The 20,652-nt window shown below is 37.3% G+C and overlaps 3 protein-coding genes across 4 annotated transcripts in view; 1 reads left to right on the forward strand and 2 right to left on the reverse strand.

The window, feature by feature from the left end:
• The first annotated feature begins 2,250 nt into the window (after positions 1-2,250).
• LOC120778840 (putative serine protease F56F10.1) lies at positions 2,251-7,298 on the forward strand. 2 transcript variants are annotated; one of them, XM_040110864.1, is made up of 9 exons: positions 2,251-2,345; positions 2,568-2,841; positions 5,277-5,464; positions 5,797-6,032; positions 6,095-6,230; positions 6,289-6,427; positions 6,483-6,784; positions 6,859-7,028; positions 7,092-7,298. In XM_040110864.1, the coding sequence occupies exons 2-9, from the start codon at positions 2,596-2,598 to the stop codon at positions 7,208-7,210; spliced, it is 1,536 nt and encodes a 511-aa protein (XP_039966798.1). In that variant the 5' UTR covers positions 2,251-2,345; positions 2,568-2,595; the 3' UTR covers positions 7,211-7,298. The 2 variants fall into 2 exon arrangements, with proteins under 2 accessions (XP_039966798.1, XP_039966797.1); XM_040110863.1 differs by lacking the exon at positions 2,251-2,345 and having other exon boundaries at positions 2,477-2,841.
• Positions 7,299-10,540: 3,242 nt separating this feature from the next.
• On the reverse strand, positions 10,541-11,659 carry LOC120777408. Its single transcript, XM_040108706.1, has 2 exons — positions 11,203-11,659; positions 10,541-11,088 (listed from the first exon to the last, which is right to left on the reverse strand). Exons 1-2 carry the CDS (start codon positions 11,345-11,347, stop codon positions 10,763-10,765), a joined length of 471 nt encoding a protein of 156 aa, XP_039964640.1. The 5' UTR covers positions 11,348-11,659; the 3' UTR covers positions 10,541-10,762.
• Positions 11,660-14,292: 2,633 nt separating this feature from the next.
• Positions 14,293-20,652, reverse strand: part of LOC120777832 (G protein alpha i subunit) — a 33,567-nt gene continuing 27,207 nt past the window's right edge. The window contains exons 2-5 of the mRNA XM_040109369.1: positions 17,005-17,476; positions 16,853-16,947; positions 15,430-15,618; positions 14,293-15,362 (exon numbers count right to left, since the gene is read on the reverse strand). Coding sequence (XP_039965303.1) covers positions 15,172-15,362; positions 15,430-15,618; positions 16,853-16,947; positions 17,005-17,476 — 947 coding nt within the window. The 3' untranslated portion in view covers positions 14,293-15,171. The remainder of the gene's footprint in view (positions 15,363-15,429; positions 15,619-16,852; positions 16,948-17,004; positions 17,477-20,652) is intronic.

Below are 20,652 nucleotides of genomic sequence, written 5' to 3' on the forward strand. Positions count from 1 at the left end.
CAAGATGGACGAAATTGTCTACAACTTCGAAGTTATGATTTTCAACAGTAATGTGGGAGCTTAGTCGCGAATGCGACGACTGTTTGTTTGATGACAGGAGATAATTCGTCTTGCCCGTGTACACAGCCAGACTCATTTGTTTTGCTTCCTTATCCAGTCTGTAGAAAGCAGAACTAACGACGCGTGTGTTGAGACGGATGATATCAATATCATCGGCGAACTCCAACTGTACACTCTTATAAAAGATTGTGCTTTCTCGATTCAGAGCTGCAGCTCGAATTATTTTCTCCAGCAGCAGATTGATGAAGTCGCACGATAAGGAGTCGTCTTGTCTGAATCTTCGTTTGGTATCGAACGGCTCGGAGAGGTCCTTTTCGATCCTGACGGAGCTTTTGGTATTGCTGAACCTTATATGCGATATTGAGGAGACTTATCCCACGATAGTTGGCGCATATTTTGGGGTCTCCCTTTTTGGGCAGGGGACAATTAAATTCCAATCGTTTGGCATGCTACCGTCCTACCATATTTTACAAAGAAGCTGATGCATGCTCCTTGTCAGTTCTTCGCCGCCGTGTTTGAATGGCTCGGCCGCCACCCCAACGGCACACGCCGTTTTGTCTGGATGAACCTCTGCTCCATCGTCATCGATTGGGGAATCGGGTTCGCCTTCTCCTGGCGTTATATTCTCACTGCCATGCAGCAGGTTGGAGAAGTGTTCCCTCCATAATTTTAGTATGGTCTGGGCATCAGTCACCTTTGGAGGTTCTACAAGAGTATGCTCCGGTAGAAATCTACTGTTAGTCGCGCATGTTTGCGTAGAATTTTCGAGCATTACCCCTGTCGGCCAGCTTGTCAAGCTCTTCATACTCACGCATTTCGGCCTCTCTTTTTTTCTGTCTGCAAATGCGTTTCGCTTCCCTCTTCACTCTCGGTATCTATCCCATCCCGCACGTGTACTACAGATTACCCGGCGAAGTCAATCTGCCTCAACCCATTTAAGGATGTTTCCTCGTTGATGCTGAATTTACCGACTGGTGTGCCAAAGATACCTTCCTTGCCCACCCAAGCACGATTTTGACATCGTTGGGGGAGCAGCACTCCAAGCGCTCATAGAAGGTATCTTTGGTTACATCGTCCTTCTCTTCCGTTGGGGCGTAGGCACAAATCAGCGATATGTTGAAGAACTTCGCTTTGATGCGGATTGTGGCAAGACGTTCATTCACTGGGCTGAATGACAGTACTCGGCGACGGATTCTCTTTCCCACCACGATTCCCACACCGAATTTGCGCTCCTTTATATGGTCACAGTAGAAAATGATCCTTGTAATATTTCGCTTTAGTCCTGGTCCCGTCCAGCTATATGTTACCAAAAATGAAAAGTAAACAAACAATGAGCTGAGATGCAACAACACTGATGCCAAAGCTTCTTCCAATCGTCGAAAGAGTTCTCAAACTCGATTTTTATTATAGCCTTTAACTATTTCAGCGATGTGCTTCTAATACCGGCTATGCTTGTAAAACGACAGTCATTTAAGGTTATTTTTATGTTTGAAAATAGGAAAGAGTCATAGGGGGTCATGTTTGGCGAATATGAAGGCTGCGGTATCGTTACAGTATTGCTTTGGCCAAGAATTCACGAACAAATTCTTGGATCCATTTCTTTTAACAAACAAAAATCGTCAAGCTTATAAAGACACGTCTAACCATAGCGGCTGATACAGACAAACTAAGCAATGGATTCAGCTGGTAATTCTATCGTACTACAATTGATGTACTCTTCAAACCCGCGAAATTTAATTTTTTGAACCCACCTCCATAATAGAAATTAAATATTTTAAAAAATTTTAAGTTTTCAGCGAAAAAATGTTAAAATAATTATTGTTGTAAATATTATTTAAATCTAAGATACTGATTACAATTGTTTAGAATTTCATGTAGATCAAAATATATATGTATGTACATATACAGTAAGTATTTATTTTCAAGGGTGATGGGGACAAGTATGCGACGGGCAAAGTTATAAATGAAACGCGACCTGTCAAGCTTCCTTAGCAATTGTAAACAAAGCCAGTGTCTCTTTCGCTTTTGTATTTTTCTGTGGACGAAATGGTCCTTATCTTTATTTTTTGCTTATTTGATTTCTACAACTTAAGTACAGGTCCAGTCTAAGAGAAAACTCTTAACATAAGAGAGCATGCTTTGAAAGTCTAATTATAGTACTAATAGCGGCATACGAAGAACTGTTTTGTTCTGGTTTTTTTATTGAACCAAATAAACCTTATAAAACCAGTGTCATATCTCTAAAGAATCAATTACAAGTTTGACACCGCCCAAGCCTCATACACGTATGTATTTACAGTTTTGATCGGAGTATATTGTCCGGCTTATGAAACACAAAATTGATTAAAGTGGGCTACAAATAAAATACAAAAAAAAAATATGTGTGTGTGATTACATTGATTTTAATTAAAGAGAAAAACAAATATATTCAAACTAATTAAAAACAAACATAATCAAAGAAATATTTAACAAAGTCAATACACAGTAAATAATCTTAATTTATCTAGAATAGCGTAATCGACGTTTGGACTAAGAATGTCCGAGAGTTTATCGATCCTTATCATTGGTCACCTGCAATTGACGACAATTTGCTTGTTGATATTTACTTTTAATAATATTGATAGTGCAAATGCATTCGGACCACGTCGCAGTGCTTTTTACACTATTGATGAACCGAGCAAGCAGCTAACACCTGACGACACACCAGAGCCGCCTGAGAACTGGTTCGAACAAAAACTCGATCACTTCGATGACATACAGCAGAATACGACATGGAAGCAAGTAAGAAAGAAAGTGACAATGTCTTTGAAGTAATATGTAAATATATAACCTAAGTATGTACATCTTAAAATATGCGATGACCAGAGTTTCTAGTAGTCCATTTGGATGTTGTACTGCAATTGCTACATTAAACAACAAAATATGTTATAATAATTGCATAAACAAAGTAAAAAGTTAAATGATACGAAATTCAAAATTGTTCTATGGTTTCGTCAACTCCAAATGCAAGATTTCTAATTTTTCGTCCGCGATGAAATACATATACAGGGTTTGTCCGGAAAGTAATAGGACTGATTTTCTTTCGCCGTGACTGTACTTCAGAGCCTGGCATTTTCAGGGCGCTGATCAACGCTTTGATTTGATCCGTTGTACTTTTCAGTATCGTGGAGTAAGGCTGTCGTCAGCAGGTGCCCACGTTAAACATTCCGGTTGGTTATACTTCAGAGCGTGCGCCCACCGACTGGATTTGGTAAAGGGCGTTCCTAGCAAACGAATGAGCGGCTGATCAGTCAGTACAAACATTTTCGCGCCGGGAAGAGGTTCAAAGTGAAAACGATGCTCATTGTCTTTTTTTGACATCAAAAGCATCGTCCACCATGAATTTGTTCCTCTTGGGCAAACTGTCCAAGTTTTACGTGAAAGTCCTCAAGAGACTCAAACGAAGGGTCAATCGGGACCGACTAGACATCGCAGCCGATTGGAAGTTCACACCGCCACTTTTGTGAAGAGCTACCTAACCAAGGCCGGCATCACAACGCTTCCGCAGCCGCCCTACAGCCTAGTTGTGGCCCCGGACATTTTTTGTTTCCTTGCCTAAAAAGGCCGACGAAAGGCAAGCATTTTGAAACCACAGAGGGGATCCAAGCAGCATGCATCTCGGCTCTCAAGGTTATTCCGGAGAATGCCTTCCGTGACGCCTTTAATGCTTGAAAATTGCTCTAGCAGCGCTGCACCGACGCAGAAGGAGCCAATTTTGAAGATTTAAATCGACACAGTCCTATTACTTTCCGGACAAACCCTGTAAGACTACAATATCCAGTGACATTCAATTAGTCTTCAAATTCTCCTAAAAATGTTCTGTATCAGCATAAGCTACGTCCGGTTTCTCAAATTGATGCGCCTACCATTTCTCAAGTAGACATCTTATATCAGTTAAATATTTTAAAATAATCATTTAATTATGGCCCAAATATGATTCCCTCATGCTTTCTTAAAAAATGTGTGAAATATATTGGGTTGTCGAAAAAGTCTTTTCGTATTTCTAATCAAACTTCCACTTATTTGTTTTTATACTATTATATAAACAGACTTAAACAATTTAATTTTTGGTGTGTTAGAAAAGATATGCCATTGAACCTTAAAACGATACGTAATATAAAACTTTAGTTTGGAGCAAGTATTCAATTTTGTTGATCTGGGAGTAATTATAAACCTCAATTCATGCATCTTTCATGGGTTTTAAAGCAAAAGGCGCTCTTAGTTTCGTTAAACGTTGGTCTAAAGAATTTACAGATCCGCTTATTACGAAAATTCTTTTTACATCTTTGGTGTGGCCTATATTGTAGTATGCTTCTGAGATATGAAACCCTAGTTATCAAGTTGGAGTCCGTTCAAAACCGGGTTTTACTTTTTGTCTTAAAGCATTAACTTTGGGATTTCAGGTTAATCTTCCCCCATATACCAATCGTTTAAAACTTACAAATCTACCTACGCTCGCTAGTCTTAAAGAAATGATTGGTATAATATTTCTTGTAAAACTTATGAATCGGTCAGTCTGTAGTCCATCTCTGCTTTCGGACATTAATTTTAACGTCCCCGTTCGCTCAACCAGGCAGTTTAGACCTTTACTTCTAAAATTTTCTGAAACAAATTTAAGGTTAAACGAACAATTCTGCTGTATATGTCACGATCTCAATTTCCATTCCGGCACATTTGCTCTAACCGACTCACTTCTTACCAATTATTTTATCCACTCTTAAGAAGAACGTTTAAAAATAAGGAACTTACTTTAACCTAATTCTTAATGTATTTAACTTTATGTTTCTGTAGCTAAAACTCTCTTACCTTTTAGGAGCTTCGCTCGTTTGCGGATTGCGCCTATCGCGTGGATTGGGCGGGAGTGGGTTAATCGTTGGGTATTATTATTATTATAAGGGAATATCGACAAATATGTTTCGAGCAAGTTAGAATTCGATTAAGGTTTTCGAGGTTGTCTTATTATTCTCTGGTAATTCTGGTAATTAATTAATATCACTTACCTAAATGGCTTTTTAATTGAACATTTTCCCTCAGGGTTTTAGAACTACTCTTACTTCTGCGACCAACAAATACTTATTTTATTGTTTAATTTTTAATACTAATATGTATATATAATGCATTATAAATTAACTTTAATACCTTCTTACCAAATTTCCTTACACACTCACTTTCTTTAGCGATACTTTATGAACGAAACATTCTACCGCAATGACAGTAATGCACCTATTTTTCTCACAATTGGTGGAGAACTTGCGATATCACCGCGTGGGGTGACCAAGGGGTCTTGGATTAAATTCGCTGAACACTTTGGAGCCTTGTGTTTTCATTTGGAGCATCGTTTCTACGGTAAAAGTCAACCAAAAAGGTGAGATAATATGTCACTTATGGTAGGGGTTTGTTAGGAACGGATGGAGTTGGCAGAGCGATTGTCATATTACGGTTAAATCGAACCGAAGCCCTGAAATAAGTATAGAAAATTGATGTTTAAAGTGATAAAAAAATAAATATGTGGATGTTCGTAATAGTATAATAGTAATAAATGAGCTTAAAATAGTAAAAACATAACTATTTTCTTTGATGCCAGAATAAACTTTAAACAAAGTTTACTAACTAAGGCCTACTTAGGCTGTGATTTTCTTCCGCTACTATTTTCTGATGATCTGATATTAATTTTAGTCCATTTTCTCTCTGTTGCAGCGATCTCTCATACGAAAATTTAAAATTTCTTACCTCGCAGCAAGCTCTAGCCGATGTGGCTCATTTCATACGAAGTATGAATCTAAAATACAATTTCAGTAGTAAGCAAAAATGGATTGTGTTTGGTGGATCATATCCCGGTGCTTTGGCGGCTTGGGCTCGTCAAAAATATCCACATTTAATATATGGCGCCATCAGTTCGAGTGCGCCGCTTGTGGCGAAGGTGGATTTCTTTGGTACAAAGAGAAAAATAAATATATAATTTCGAAACTTTTGTAAAACTTAATTTTTGTCTTAGAGTACCTTCAGGTCGTCAAAGCCTCACTGGCAACTCATTCCGACAACTGCTTGAAGGCTTTCGGAAGAGCCTTTGCTGAGTTAGAAACACTCATACGCCAACCCATTGGCCAACGAAATGTGAATGAGAAATTTAAGTAATTTTAATATTTTGAATTCCGCCTTATGCACATTATAAAAATTAAATGTTCTTAGTATCTGCACACCAATTGAAGAATCGGTTACGAAGCCATTGGATATGTCGAACTTCTTTCAAAAATTAGCCGATAATATTGCATTTGTGGTGCAATTCAATAAAGTCAATCGACCCGAGGCTTATTATACCATCGATGAAGTGAGTAATAAAATGTTAAGTATACATACTTTTTAATGATTTTTTTTGGTAAAAGGTCTGCAATGTTATGGTCAATGACATCATTGGACCTCCTTTTGAACGCTTGGGTATTGTAAACGGCATGGTTTTGGAGAATTTGAAGGAAAAATGCTTAGATTACAAATACGACAATATGTTGACTGAAATGAGGAATATTTCTTTGTTCGCCAAAGTAGCTAACGGTACACGACAATGGACCTATCAGACCTGCAATGAGTTCGGTTTCTATCAAACGTCGAACGATAAGCATGACACATTCGGTGACAGATTCAAGGTGGACTTTTTTATTAAACAGTGTATGGATATTTTTGCAGAAAGGTGCGAGGCTAACAGAAATCAATTGTTCATTCCCGTTACCTCTCAATTAAACTATTTTTTAATATTTGTTGTAGCATGGATGCAAAGTACTTGGAGAAAGTTGTTTCGCAGACAAATGAATTATATGGTGGACTTAATCCCAAGTCCACGAATGTCCTTTACGTACACGGCTCAATAGATCCATGGCATGCGCTTGGTTTGACCGCATCGAAGAACCCAAATATACCTACAGTTTTTATTAAAGGTATGCCCTTGTTTTATCCGTGGAGATAATATAGTGTTTCCTATATATTTTTTATCAAAATAGGTACTGCACATTGCGCCGAAATGTATGATGCTGCAGAAACTGATCCACCTCAACTTATCGAGGCACGTAATAAAATATTCGATTATCTTGCACAATTATTGACGAACGCCGAGATGTGAAGTGTCTAAAAAGGCCGCATACTTGCTTTCTTTAATAAAGTACACAAAATGTATTGTTTATACATTTCACACATACATAAACAAAACAAAAAAATGAACGCTTTTTCAATCTTCAACTTTTTGATTACTGGTATGGATCTGATGAGTTTTGATGCTTGTTCAGCACACATATCTGAAGAAATTGCTGGTATTTTTTGTGCTTTCCCCATTGATGATGAGGACGTCTATTTGTTGCAAAATACGCCTGTTTCTTTATTATAATTTCATTCTGGATCGATTCGAACCCACAAATTGTATCATAATTCAGTAAGCGTTATCTCGTCGAACTCTATGCAGGTCACTTGATGTAGCATATATTTCGGGTTTTACTCAAAAAAGTTTTGTTTCCAAAAACTCAGACATTTTATTTGATCTCTGTATGCAAATTGTAAAAACAATCATATTCAGTTCGACAGGAATTATAATCTAATCTCAAATAATGACAGGTCTCAAAGTCTTCCATGAGAGATTAACTCAAATATTGTTTTTGTTATATCAGGCAAAATAATACCCCCCCTTTGATAATCGATCCGATTATTCTCAGCAATTTCTTAAAGATTATTTCTTTCAAATGTTGACCGAGGCTACGTCTCAGATGGTCCATCCGTTGTGTGCAATTTTCGATGAGTCGTTCGATCATTTCGAATGGTAACTGGCGAATGACACACGTGATGTTTTGCTCTAAGGCCTGAATCGAAACGGGATTGTCCGCATAGACTTAAGACTATACATATCCCCACAGGAAAATTTATAACAATGTGACATCACACGATCTTTGTGGCCAATCGCCCGACGTGAAAACGTGAAATTATCTGCTCACCGATTCTCTTTATAAATCCATTGATTGATGTGGGAGAAGAGCGCCGTCTTCTTGAAACCAAATGCCGCCAAGATCACGAGTTCAGACATCAAATAAACGGTTATTATAGCGCGATAACGGTCGCCATTGACGGTTACGTTCTCACTGGCATCATTTTTGAAGAAATATGGACCGATGAGTCCACCGGTCCGCGCATCACACCAAACCATTGTTTTTTCTCGATGAAATTGCTGCTCTTGAATCTCGAAAGGTTGTTCTTTGTCTCAAATGCCACAATTTTGCTTGTTTACATACCCATTGAACCAGAAATGGGCCTTGTCGCTGAACAAAATTTGGCTCGAAAACCATGGATTTTCTTGGAACTTTTCAAAAGTCCATAGAGCGTAGCGATAAAACTTGGGTAGATCGGCTGGCTTCTGTTCTTGCACAAGCTGTATTTTGTAAGCTTTCAATTTAAGATATCTACCTATCATAGCTCAGTACGAGTTGCTGCGAACGGCGCCAAATCGACTCTGCACGGTCTTCGTATGCACTTCAGCTACGGCTGCTATATTTTCTTCACTGTGGCGTGGTCTATTCGTTCGAATGTTATGCAACAATGATTGCTGGGTCTCAAGATGGGATGTTCCGAATAGTACACTCAGTAGGCCAATTATGTTGACCATAAGTTGAGCAAAGCTCGCGTAACACATTCTTTACAGAACTTGAATTTTCGTAATAAAGTTAAATGATTTGTAAACGTTGTTCAGGCGTAAAACTTTCCATGATGAAATGCCAAACAATACAGCTTGACACGACTCACGCGTGATCTGTCAAAAACAAGATATTGGAAAAAGTATCTCTATTTGGATCACCCGTTACAATATATCACTTGTTGATCTCCTGATGTATAAAACTTCACGGTATAACTTTGCAAAAGCTAACTTAGAAAAGATGAGTGAGAAATTTCTACTTGGACTGATTATAATGGACATATTAAATTAGGGTCTCGCATTTCAAAAAAACCTATTATACATACATATATTTCAAAACTATGTTTAAAAATAATTGTTTATCAGAAAACAGTACAAATCCAGGGTGGAAGAGTTACATATACAAATTTAAAAGCAGAAAACTCGAGCTTTTAAAATTAAAAAAAAGGAAACTGGTTTACTAGTCGTTTATTCTAAATATTCTGCATTGTGTCGACAGTATTCGGAGCTACTGTTATTATAACATTACCATACATAAATAAGGTAAAAAGTAATATTGTACGTAAACCAACATTTTTATTGTTTCGTTAACTCCAAACACAGTATTTAAAATTGACGTCCATATTGAAATATAAATTACCATGTCATGTGACTATTATTGCTAACATGTTTGCATAATGCTTCAAACTAAGTTACTGTACTAATTCTCCTCAAAACTTTTCCTATCAGCACTTGCACTCTCCGAAATCTTCAATTAACGCTTCAACTACTTTTGGAGAAGAAACTGTCTTTAATTACGGACCGGATATGATTAGATTAGATTAGATTTATTGATAAGGAATGCACCGCGACCTTAGGTCTATTGTGCCCTCTCCTAAATCACAAGGACTCACTTAGCCCCAGCACATTGATGAAGTCCTACCGGGTGCCAGTGAGTCGATGCAATCCCTGTCCGGAAACATGGATTCGAGGGCTTTAATCCTGCGTCTAAAGACTGCTGTGCAGTCGATCAGCAGGTGTTCCGGTGTTTCAGGCTCCATGTCGCAGAACCGGCAGTTTGTGAAAGAAGATAGGCACATGTTATACAATACCGGATATGATACTCTCATTCTTCCTGAAAAATAGTGCCACATATTGTATATTTGGCTTTGGCAAGAATATTTACATATATTCCTATCTTAAACAAGTTATATTTCCTTTAATTTGAAATCAGTCATTAACCAGTATAACCCCTTTGCATAAAAGTGGTTTTAGGTAAACCATTGAAAACTAAAGGGGAAACAAAGTAATATCTACATTTTTTGCAGATAGTATCTCTATTATTAATTTCTTGTTCTCACCATGGATTTTGTCTAACTCTAACTAATTTGCTTGAATTTGTGAACCATGTATCAGTGGGTTCCATGGAACATAAGCGTATGGATGTTATGTACATTATTTGACTCTAGCAAAACTTCCTATAAAGCAAAACCGAAGACTGTGGTATACAAACTTGATCACCATGGTTTTGAAAACAAAAGGTGTTCTAAGTTTTGGTAGTTTAAACCCTTACTGCTAAAATCTTGCAGAAAAAATCTTTTTATAACGTGATTTTAAATCTTGGCTTCGTTGTTGTAACAGTAACTTTGGCTTATTTTGTTTCCGTCTTGTAGAAATGCTATGAACTTCTTAGTGGTGTTCGTACTTCTAGTTTGACAGCTTTTGCAATCTGATGACAATATAACAGTTTTACTGTTGTTGTGTTGTAGCAGTGTAAAATATTCCTTTAATAGTTGGAAATGTTTTAATTTGTATTTTATTGGGAAAAATAATTAATAAATATGTTAACATGGGGGCAAAACATGAAATTTATCTAATGAAATACAAACATACTAGCTAATTTAATTTCAAAAACAAAATCGTTGAACATCAGATGGAAATGAACCGTATAGTCAACGTTCTTCGAGCGAAAAATTGAAAATGCATTTTGTTTTGCGTAATCAACAAACACACGCACACATTTTACCATTCCTTCTTGGCTTTAGCCATCCGTTCATGCATTCGCTTCCAATACCATTGCACGGAATCGTTAGCGATTATATGTGTGTCGATTAGTTTCTTCGTGTTAATATACACCCACACGCTTACATCCCAAAGCAGAGCAAGCACACGGAAGAGGAATCTTTCCACTTGTTCGCGATCCGGTAAACTGGGTGCAGGCACATTCTGCGTCGAGCTGGTGGTTTGATGCTCTCGCTTGGCATTATCGGCGTAAAAGCGAACGGCTGTGAATGTGAAGGGAGCAATTGCGTTGAAACTGATGAAATCGCTTTGCGCGCGTACATTCTCTACAAAAAAGGAAATCGAAAGTAAAAATTGTGAAATACACACACAAACAAACATACGAATTAAATTGTCTATAATTACGGTGAACTAGTTGCATTCGGGAACGAACGACTTACCGGTCAAACCATTTTGTATGACTGCGTTTGTAAGAACCAAATTTCTATGCTGATCCAGACTCGCCACCACACTTGGGCCACTAATTCTTGCTGCAGTTGCACTCACAAGTGTTGGTGTTATGCGCATCGATTTGGAAAGTAACATTTCGCTTTTTGATTTTGTTATTTTTTTGTAGCGAAGAAAATGGCAAATTGTCACTATTTTGTGTTGGAAACTGCGAAATCAATGGAAGAATATTTTATATTTACAAATGTAGCAGCCGGTTGGAATTGCGTTTGTTTGGCGTTGATGAGATCACTAGCAGACTGACTCAATTCGCACTTGTATACGCTTCGCGTGTGCAGCTTTTTGCCTTTGCCAACTCGCTGAGTTGTTTGGTTGGAACTTTTGTGCGTTTGTGTGTTGTTTTTGCCTTTTTTTGTGAAAACAAGCTTTTGACAATTTCGCAATTTCTTTGCTTTCTGTCGTAAACTTTTCTTCCAGCTTTTGACAGTTATGTGTTCATTTATTTAATACAAAATTCAAAGGTTTCTTGATTCAATTATTGTGTTTTTGGAGACAATTTTAAAAAATGTGTTTACAGTTACTAAAATAAACGTTCGTATTTTAGAAGGGAACCGCTTTCGTCAGTCAGAATTGTGTTTTTGGCGTTTACAGTAAACGGTTATATGATATTTGAGTTAACGGGACCAAATATATTATGCCGACAAAATTAACTTCACACCCGAAACTTTTTGATGATTTATTAAAGAGTTATATCAACTTTTGAATTTCAAAACATCAATTTATTGTTTTATACATATGTACATATTTATACCGAATGTAAATAAATATATATCAGATATTTTGTGAAAATTTGAAGTTGATCTAGCAAATAGTTTCAGAGATAAGAGCGATGTTTTCAGAGTTGGTGAACAAAATTTCACCGAAATGGCTAAACCGATCGACTTAATTTTTATACGTGGCCTGCTTAGATATATTGCCAGAAAATAATTAAGTAATAAGATTTTCGATTTATTAGCAACTTTGAGTGTAAATTTATAAAAAATTCATTATTATCATTTTATTTGACAAATCCTTCGATCAGTAGCTGTATTAATAGCAATAATATTGGATTTTTGGTTTTGGATTTAAGGTAATTTTAGCGGAAAATTTTTCCACACCTGTTTTCTGAGATCTTTTCGGAGAACTGGGACGGGTTCAAGAGAATCCATAATGATTCCAAGAGAATCGCCGATTATTTACCAATTATAAAATAAAATGCTTCTACAAAATAAATTCACAAAACCGCGTTTGCTTGGACTTTTAAATGACTATAACCCCTTAATTGTTTTACAAAATTTAAAATTTAATTTTTCTTTAACATATAACAAGTCGAAGATTTTTACATATTTATACGAGGGCTGGTATATATTCTGGCCTAGGGCAGGTGCAATCTGACATTTCCATTGGAAAGTTTGACATTTTTTAGCATAGCATCACTCAGAACGCTTTGTCATTTAATCGTGAATTGTTTTATTTACAGGGAATTAAAAAATTCATCTCGGCCAAAAAATGGAATTAACTCGTGAACATTTCCGTGCGATCATTTTTCACAACTTTCGACGTGGATTATCACGACAAGAGTGCATCGATGATTTTAATCTTTGTATGGCTATGAAGCAGCATCCTATAGCACTGTGAAAAACTGGTACAACGAGTTCAATCGTGGCCGACGTTCGCTCAAAGACGAATTCCGTGAAGATCGTCCAAAAACAGCCGTTGTGTCAGAAAACATCGATGCCGTACGTGAACTGATAATGCAAGACCGTCATGTAACATACCTTCAGATAGAGGCATGCCTATGCATTTCTCCCACCAGCATACATTCGATATTGCATGAACACCTGGCCGTAAAAAAGGTTTGTTCTCGTTGGATCCCGCACAATTTGACAATCGCTCAAAAAAAGGTTCCTGTGGATTGGTGTAAAGAAATGCTGAAAAATACGATCGCGGTGCTTCAAAGGACGTTTATAAGATCGTCACAGGTGACGAATCATGGATCTATGCGTATGAGCCGGAAACAAAACAGCAATCGACAAAAAAAAAATAAAAATAAACATTTTCGTTGATAAATATGCCTATTTACATTATTAGGCCAGAAATATATGTATATAGCAACCTACGTAGTATGCACCTTTCAATAACTAAAAAATGGATGGTTCATAAACTTTCTGTGTTTTATCTTGTTGTTGCTTTGGTAGCGGCACAAAACCTTCTTGAAATAAATTTGAAGTTGCTGCCGAGTTTACAGTTCTTGGCGCATACAATTCTGGGCCAGTTCTGATTACATAGACCCGACCGTCATGACAACGGATGTTGTTGTTTTGTAACGGTCGATTAAGTCTGGATAAGTAGTGAGATTTCCTGTGGCAACTCAAATGTCTATTCTGCATAGGCTGATGTATTTTATCTTATGTTACATGCGATCCAAGTAAATTCCTTTTTTCATGCCATGTTATTTTTGTTCAGTATTATTTGGCATTTGTTCAAAGAAAAACTTAGCCCTGAACTACGTTTACAAATTGTTCAACTTTATTACGAAAATACACGTTCTGTAAAGAATGTGTTTCGCGTACTATGCGCAACACCATCACCCATCTTGTTTTCTGTTTTTTTTTAAGTAGGGAATCTCGAAATCGATAACACGTTATACCTGGTTGAAATCTATCAATGAATTCTAGGACGTCATCCTTAAGTAAATCGCTTGGCTTCTTCATGTGGCGCATGCAGGCGTCCTTGCATGAATCATCCTGTCACTTCAAGTAATAATTTGATGTTCGCAATTTTTGAAAGAATTTCTCTACAGTTACGCACCATTCACTGTTTTGGCCATGAATTTGTTAGCGTTCCTCAGATTTGAACAAAAAGTGTCTAAATTCCACTTCCCTTGGAGGAAATTAAAAAATTCTAATTAGTTTTTTATCGCATAATTTATTTTTTAGTTTAATATATTATATAATATTTTGTACATTAAAACTAAAGTTACAAAATAAAAATAGGTTTTTTCACTAACGTAAAAAATATGCACTAATTAAATATGATTACTATTAGTAGCAGTAGCAAGAAGACATATACATCACTGAAAAATGTCATGTCAAAATTATTGCTTTTCGACAGCATTACTGCGCTTAAAAATTGCAAATTACAAACAAAAGCTTTCGTTCGGAAAATATTAATATTCGACACATTTCACACGTTGATGGAATATAAGATAAATGTAATAGAATGCATAAAGTTTTTTATTTCAGACACACTACCTAATAATTGTTCATGTAAATTTGTTTTTGTCTTATTTTCTTTTATAAAAATCGTGCTGTTATACATTATTAATTAGTTGTGGATGTAAAAAAAATATTCTTAGTATTATTTATATATGATTGTAACTAAATATTTTGTGTTTCAGCAGTATGCTTATTTTTTGCTGCTTTTAGTCAATAAATATTATAATTTTCGCGCGTTACACTCTTTAATTTGACCAGAGTAGCTTATTGTCAACTCCAGAGGAGTAATAATTAGATTTTGCAAACATTTTTTCCTACTTACATAACTATACATAAGCTACAAATTTCCAATTGCTTTCTCAAGTAGCTTTATACATAATAATACTAACATAAACGGTATATATTTTTAAATTTGTGCATTTGCGCAAGCTTCAGTGATCTTGAAATTTTACAAAAGCAAAACTACTAGCTGCAAAATTAACGCTCTGACGCATATATATACACAAATGCATGTGTGTAGTACCTACATCTTAGGTATGCGTGGTGGCATGGGAATGTTTGGATCAATGATCTATAATGAATACCAACAATACACCAGTGAATTGCACTGCTCAAAACATGCGTGCTTACATATTTATATATATGCAAATGTAGTGTGGAGAAGATTAACTTAAATGCAACGTATCAACTAGTTTTAATGTAATTTTAGAAAAGCCCACAATCTCTGAGATTGTTCTTAATGATAACATCGGTGACGGCATCGAAAACAAAGCGCACATTGTTTGTGTCCGTTGCACATGTGAGATGCGTGTAAATCTCTTTCTGGTCTTTTCGTTTGTTGAGACTCTCGAATTTTATGCGTATATAGTTGGTAGCGTCCTCATAAGTGTTGGGACCTGAAATAAACATTATTATCATTTATAAATAAGTTTTATTATGTTGACTTAATTATTAACTACTCACCTGTATATTCCGGAAAGCAGATTGTGAGTGGAGATCTTTTGATTTTTTCTTCGAATAAATCCTTCTTATTCAAGAACAATATTATTGATGTTTCCACAAACCATTTGGAATTGCATATCGAATCGAATAATTTGAGCGATTCAATCATACGATTCATTTCTTCGTCTTCGGCAAGTACCAGATCGTATCCTGTTTGGAAAAATTCGAGATTAAAGACAAAATTAGTCATTATAGCGTAAGGTATTGTAAAAAAAAATCAAGAAAAAATACCCTTCACAAAGGAAAACGTTTTGCAAGTTATTTCTAGCCAATTTGTTTGATTTACATGATAAGACGAATTAAGGTCACTTAATAATCTCGATTTTGATCGGATTGCTTGAATAGCAGATATTGTTTATTCGGAAATTGTTGGTGGAAATTGAAAATGTTTTAGACCAAGTTTTCCCTGGTTAGTCTAAAAATATCCGTTAGAAGGCTATCTAAAGTGAGAAGGCGAAACATCTCTCCCCAGCCACGTAAAAACACACCACCAATGAAAAGAACAAAACATCGCCGGATGAGAGACCCCCACGACAGCTCTTGCCAACAGGTGCTACTTCGGGCTGAGTAGACAATTGAGAAGTAAAGTCCTCTCTCGACGAGCAAAGATCAAATTGTACTGCTATATGGCGCAGAGGCCTGGACGATGACAACATCTGATGAGTCGGCGTTAAGAGTTTTCGAGAGATAGGTTCTGCGGAAGTTTTATGGTCCTTTGCGCATTGGCAACGGCGAATACCGCAGCCGATGGAACGATGAGCTGTACGAAGTATACGACGACATTGACATAGTTCTGCGAATTAAGAGACAGTGGCTACCATGGTTAGGTCATGTCGTTCGAATAGATGAAAACACTCCTGCTCTGAGAGTATACAACGCAGTACCCGCCGAAGAAATGCAGAGGAAGAAGCAGACCTCCACTCCATTAGAAATACCAGGTGGAGAAGGACCTGTCTACACTTGGAATCTTCAATTGGCGTCAAAAAACAAAAAGAAAGAGCGGCTGGTGCTCTGTTGTAAACTTGGCTATAACCGCGTAAGCGGTGTCTACGTCAATAAAGAAGAAGAATAATTTATGCTATATTCATAATTATTTTTGAATCAAAAAAAATTCCCATGCAAACTCGATTTTGATCGGTCGGTTCGTAAGGCAGCTAAATATATGCCATAGTAGTCCGATATAGGAGGTTCGTTCAAGTCAGTAGCTCCTTGCGGAGACAGTCTCAACAGTGTTGGCTTAGTCTAAGACAAGCCTGAAGCACTGTTTAAATGTTATTTCTGCAGAACTTTAAAGGGTATTTCTATAGGATAAGTGGATAACTAACTCCCGGAAGAGACCTTCTGTTCATATTTATATAAATATATACAGTTCTTTTCAACTTACCCGACAATGCGACACAAAATATGATTGCCGTTACTCCTTCGAAGCAATGAATCCATTTCTTGCGCTCCGAACGCTGACCGCCAACATCAAACATTCTGTAAAACAAATCAAATATAGAACATAACATATCAAAAAAGGAGAAATTGACTCACTTGAAATGCATTCCTTTACATGAGAATTGTGTCTCCACAATGCCTGTGGTCTTGACACGTGTGCGCAATACATCCTCCAGTGTTGGTATGTAATTTGGCTTTGATATTTCATCCAACAGGTTCAGATAGTATGCAGCCGAATCGTTCAGTTGGTATTCACGTGAACGTGAAAACGACTGTTGCACACCCGCATCGGCCCAGAGTTTCTTCATGAGTAGCACGATTTCTGGCAGCAGTATACCCTCTTCCGCTGTTGAGGCATATGTAAAGAATTGACGTGCGATTTCCGTTTTCGAGGGATCCGCAAAATCGATCTTCAAGTGACCCATAGCACGTATGATGGCCATCATACTCTGTATGGTGTTGCTGTAGACAACGCGACGATATTGTTCGCATTCTTCTTGTGAGTAGCCCTTGTCGTGGATAATCTTCATCTGTTTAACAATGGTGGATTTGCCAGATTCGCCGGCGCCTAGAATGAAGGAAATTGCAAAATTTAATATATAGTTTGGGTGAAAAAATTTGCGGAACAAAAAAAAATAATTTTAGAATATACTTATTTTTTAATATAATTAATTTTTACTGCATACTTTTATACAATATAGCTCACCATACATTGATCTATTAGTTTTTTGATCTGATTAAAAACAGAATTTTAGCCGGCTAAATACGAACAAAATTTTGGAGAAAATTGAATTTTCTTAAAACGCCGCCATTTTGCCAAATCTTTCGGTTTTAACCGTAGGCCATTGTACGAACAATATCTTGATCGTTCCCACCACAGTCGGGTCTACGTAATCGGAACGACCTTTCTACCCAGTCAAGGGTTGTCAACTCGACAGAATTCTGCCGCTACTACAACAAAAAAATGTCTTGATGTGAGATTTTGTTTAAGTTTCATCCACGGAGAAGTGCAGAATCACTTCGGCAGTTCAGGACCTTAACTTCAGTTGCACCGAGGCTATAACAGGTGGATTTTTATAGAAATAAAAGCGTATAAACAGATCTGTAACTTGAGTTTGATCGCTCATTTTTATTACATTTACATATATGCTATATGTTCGATCTGAACAATTCTTTCGTAGATTCTAGCATTGTTTTAGACAATATCCGTGCCAAATCGTCGTGCAGTTATTTTGTGAAATAAACATGTTTTTCATACAAGAACTTCAGGTTGATCGTTAGTTAGGATGGTAAGGATTAGATGAGATATCATCGAGGTGATCCAACGGCAGGCCCAAGAAACGCGCTATTTCGACGTGGACGGATCATAGCGATAGTGGTGCCAGATGTGTAAGGTTTTGCAGGGCATGCAAAGAGGTCCTTAGTGTCATGCGGAGACTCATTGCATGCAGCACATATGTACGTTTGATATGCCAGGGTCGATTCTGGATAACTATGAGTTTAACCTGCTACAGTATCCAGAACGAAGCTGCACAAGGGTCACTCTCGATTTTCGCGACATCTCGTCTGCAATGGATGATGGTTTGGCTCCAAGTACGCAGGTTTTACTGTGCAGGTGTTCGATGGAAGACATCAAGAGGCAGTTGTCTGTAGCCTCCTCGTCTGCGTTTCTCTGCACACACAACAGCCAGTTCTACTTCACCGGAATCGATCCAGATTTTATCCGGCCAAGAGCTGTACTTTCTGAGATCTAGCCCCGTTTAAATCGACAAGTTTTTTTTGATCGTTCATCTTGTATATCAGCTATTTATATGTTATAGTGGTCCGACAAGTGAGCAGTTTATTTGACAGAAAAGAATATGTGCGAAATTTCAGATCGATATTTTAAAAACTGAGGGACTAGTTCGCTTATACATATACATAGACAGACATGGCTAAATCGACTCAGCCTATCATCCTAATCATTTGTACGAATGTAAATTGTAGCACTCCTCATCCTCGTTAATTGAGGTTTGCCAAATTATTTCAATATGACACAATAATACAAAGATCATCGACAAAAGGAAGTAATAATTTCAAAACAACACAATTCAAACTAATGAAATCTATCTATTCTATGGCAAATAATATTTAAAAAAGGATGAAAAGCGATGTGCAAACTCATAAACAAAAGCTGCGGCAATTTAGCTATCGATTTCAAAGCTGACAATTTCACAACATCTGCCACACCCTCGTGAACGAGTAAAAATGGCAAACAGACATACAAACATTTGGAAAGAACAAAAAAAGAAGAGAAAAGTGAGGCTGCTACATATTTATGAATGGAAAAAATTCTGTCTGCTTTTATGAATGAACGCAACAAATTGTCCAATTGAGAAGTTCAAAGTGTCAAAGCACAAATTTACGCTCACCCGAAGCGTAGTAAACGACAAAAGCAGATGACACTGCGCCAAAGTGTGCAAAGCGAGAAAAGCACAATCAAACAATAAATAAATAATGTCCATATACCAAATAGAGGAAGACTGATGTGTTCACCCTGATCATGAGACGCTGCAGAGACAGATGTGTGGGCGAACTTGTTGGAGAAGTGGACAAAAACAAAGGCGGCTTGCCAATATACCAGAGTAATAGACACCCAAATATGAAATGTGTGTTAGTCAGCAGCTCGAAAAGACCAACTGTTTGATCGGCTAATTGGATGCGCACACCCAACAATCGTCTGGTGTGCGCCCCGCAAATGACAATGACTAAGCGCAGCGCTAACCGCAAATGTCAAGAATTCAACAGATACACTCATGCATATGTATGTAAATGGGTATGTTTATAGTATATAAGTTGAGAGACTGTATCGTATACCGTAATATCAACTGCATTGATCTGCAGTGGCGGAGGAATGCGTCTGTATTTATTGTCAATTGAAATGACTTAATTAATTTAGTAAATTGTAAATATGAGTTATGGAGGAAGTTGCTTAGACATTACGAAGCAACACGAGCGACGAGCTATCTTGAAAGTTTACTATTTTTAGGCAGATCACCTATGTCAATGGCATCGTATATCTCATTGTTCCATCGAATGCGGTGGTATTCGCTGTGGTCAATGCGCAAAGGACCATAAATCTTTCGCAGAACCTTCTTCTCGAAATCTCGTAACGTCGACTCATCACATGTTGTCATCGTCCATGCCTCTACACCATATAGCACGACGGGAATAGTGAGTGACTCAGAGTTTGATTTTTACTCATCAAGAGATGACTTTATTGCCTACTCAGTCCGAAATAGCGCCTGTTGGTAAGAGTTATTCTAAGCTGGATTTCGAGGGTGATATTGTTATTGTTGTCAATACTGGTTCCAAGATTGACGAAATCATCTACGACTTCGAAGTTATGACAGGAGATGTTTCGTCTGGCCCTCGTTCCCTACCAGACCCATTTGTTTCGCTACCTTATTCAGTCTGGAGAAAGCAGAACTAACGGTGCGGATGTTGAGGCCAATGATATCAATATCATCGGCGTACTCCAACCGTACACTTTTATAAAAGATTGTGCTTCCTCGATTCATGGCTGCAGCTCGAATTATTATCTCCAGCAGTAGATTGAAGAAGTTGCACGATAGGGAGTCGCCTTGTCTGAAAGCTCGTTTAGTGTCAAACGGCTCGAAGAGGTCCTTCCGGATCCTGGCGGAGCTTTTGGTGTTGCTCAACGTCAGGGATACCAAATTCCAAGAGGTGGTGTGTCAATCCTCT

The sequence above is a fragment of the Bactrocera tryoni genome, chromosome 5, assembly GCF_016617805.1.
Source record: "Bactrocera tryoni isolate S06 chromosome 5, CSIRO_BtryS06_freeze2, whole genome shotgun sequence".
In the NCBI taxonomy this organism is placed as follows: Eukaryota; Metazoa; Arthropoda; class Insecta; order Diptera; family Tephritidae; genus Bactrocera; species Bactrocera tryoni.

Excerpts from the sequence above, each read along its gene's own strand:
- LOC120777408 (XM_040108706.1), bottom strand. The coding sequence starts at position 11,347 with ATGTTACTTTCCAAATCGATGCGCATAACACCAACACTTGTGAGTGCA. Across the intron at positions 11,089-11,202 it reads CATACAAAATGGTTTGACCG|AGAATGTACGCGCGCAAAGC; the intron begins GTAAGTCGTTCG and ends CCTTTTTTGTAG.
- LOC120778840 (XM_040110864.1), top strand. The coding sequence starts at position 2,596 with ATGTCCGAGAGTTTATCGATCCTTATCATTGGTCACCTGCAATTGACG. Across the intron at positions 6,428-6,482 it reads CTTATTATACCATCGATGAA|GTCTGCAATGTTATGGTCAA; the intron begins GTGAGTAATAAA and ends TTTTGGTAAAAG. Across the intron at positions 7,029-7,091 it reads ACCTACAGTTTTTATTAAAG|GTACTGCACATTGCGCCGAA; the intron begins GTATGCCCTTGT and ends TTATCAAAATAG.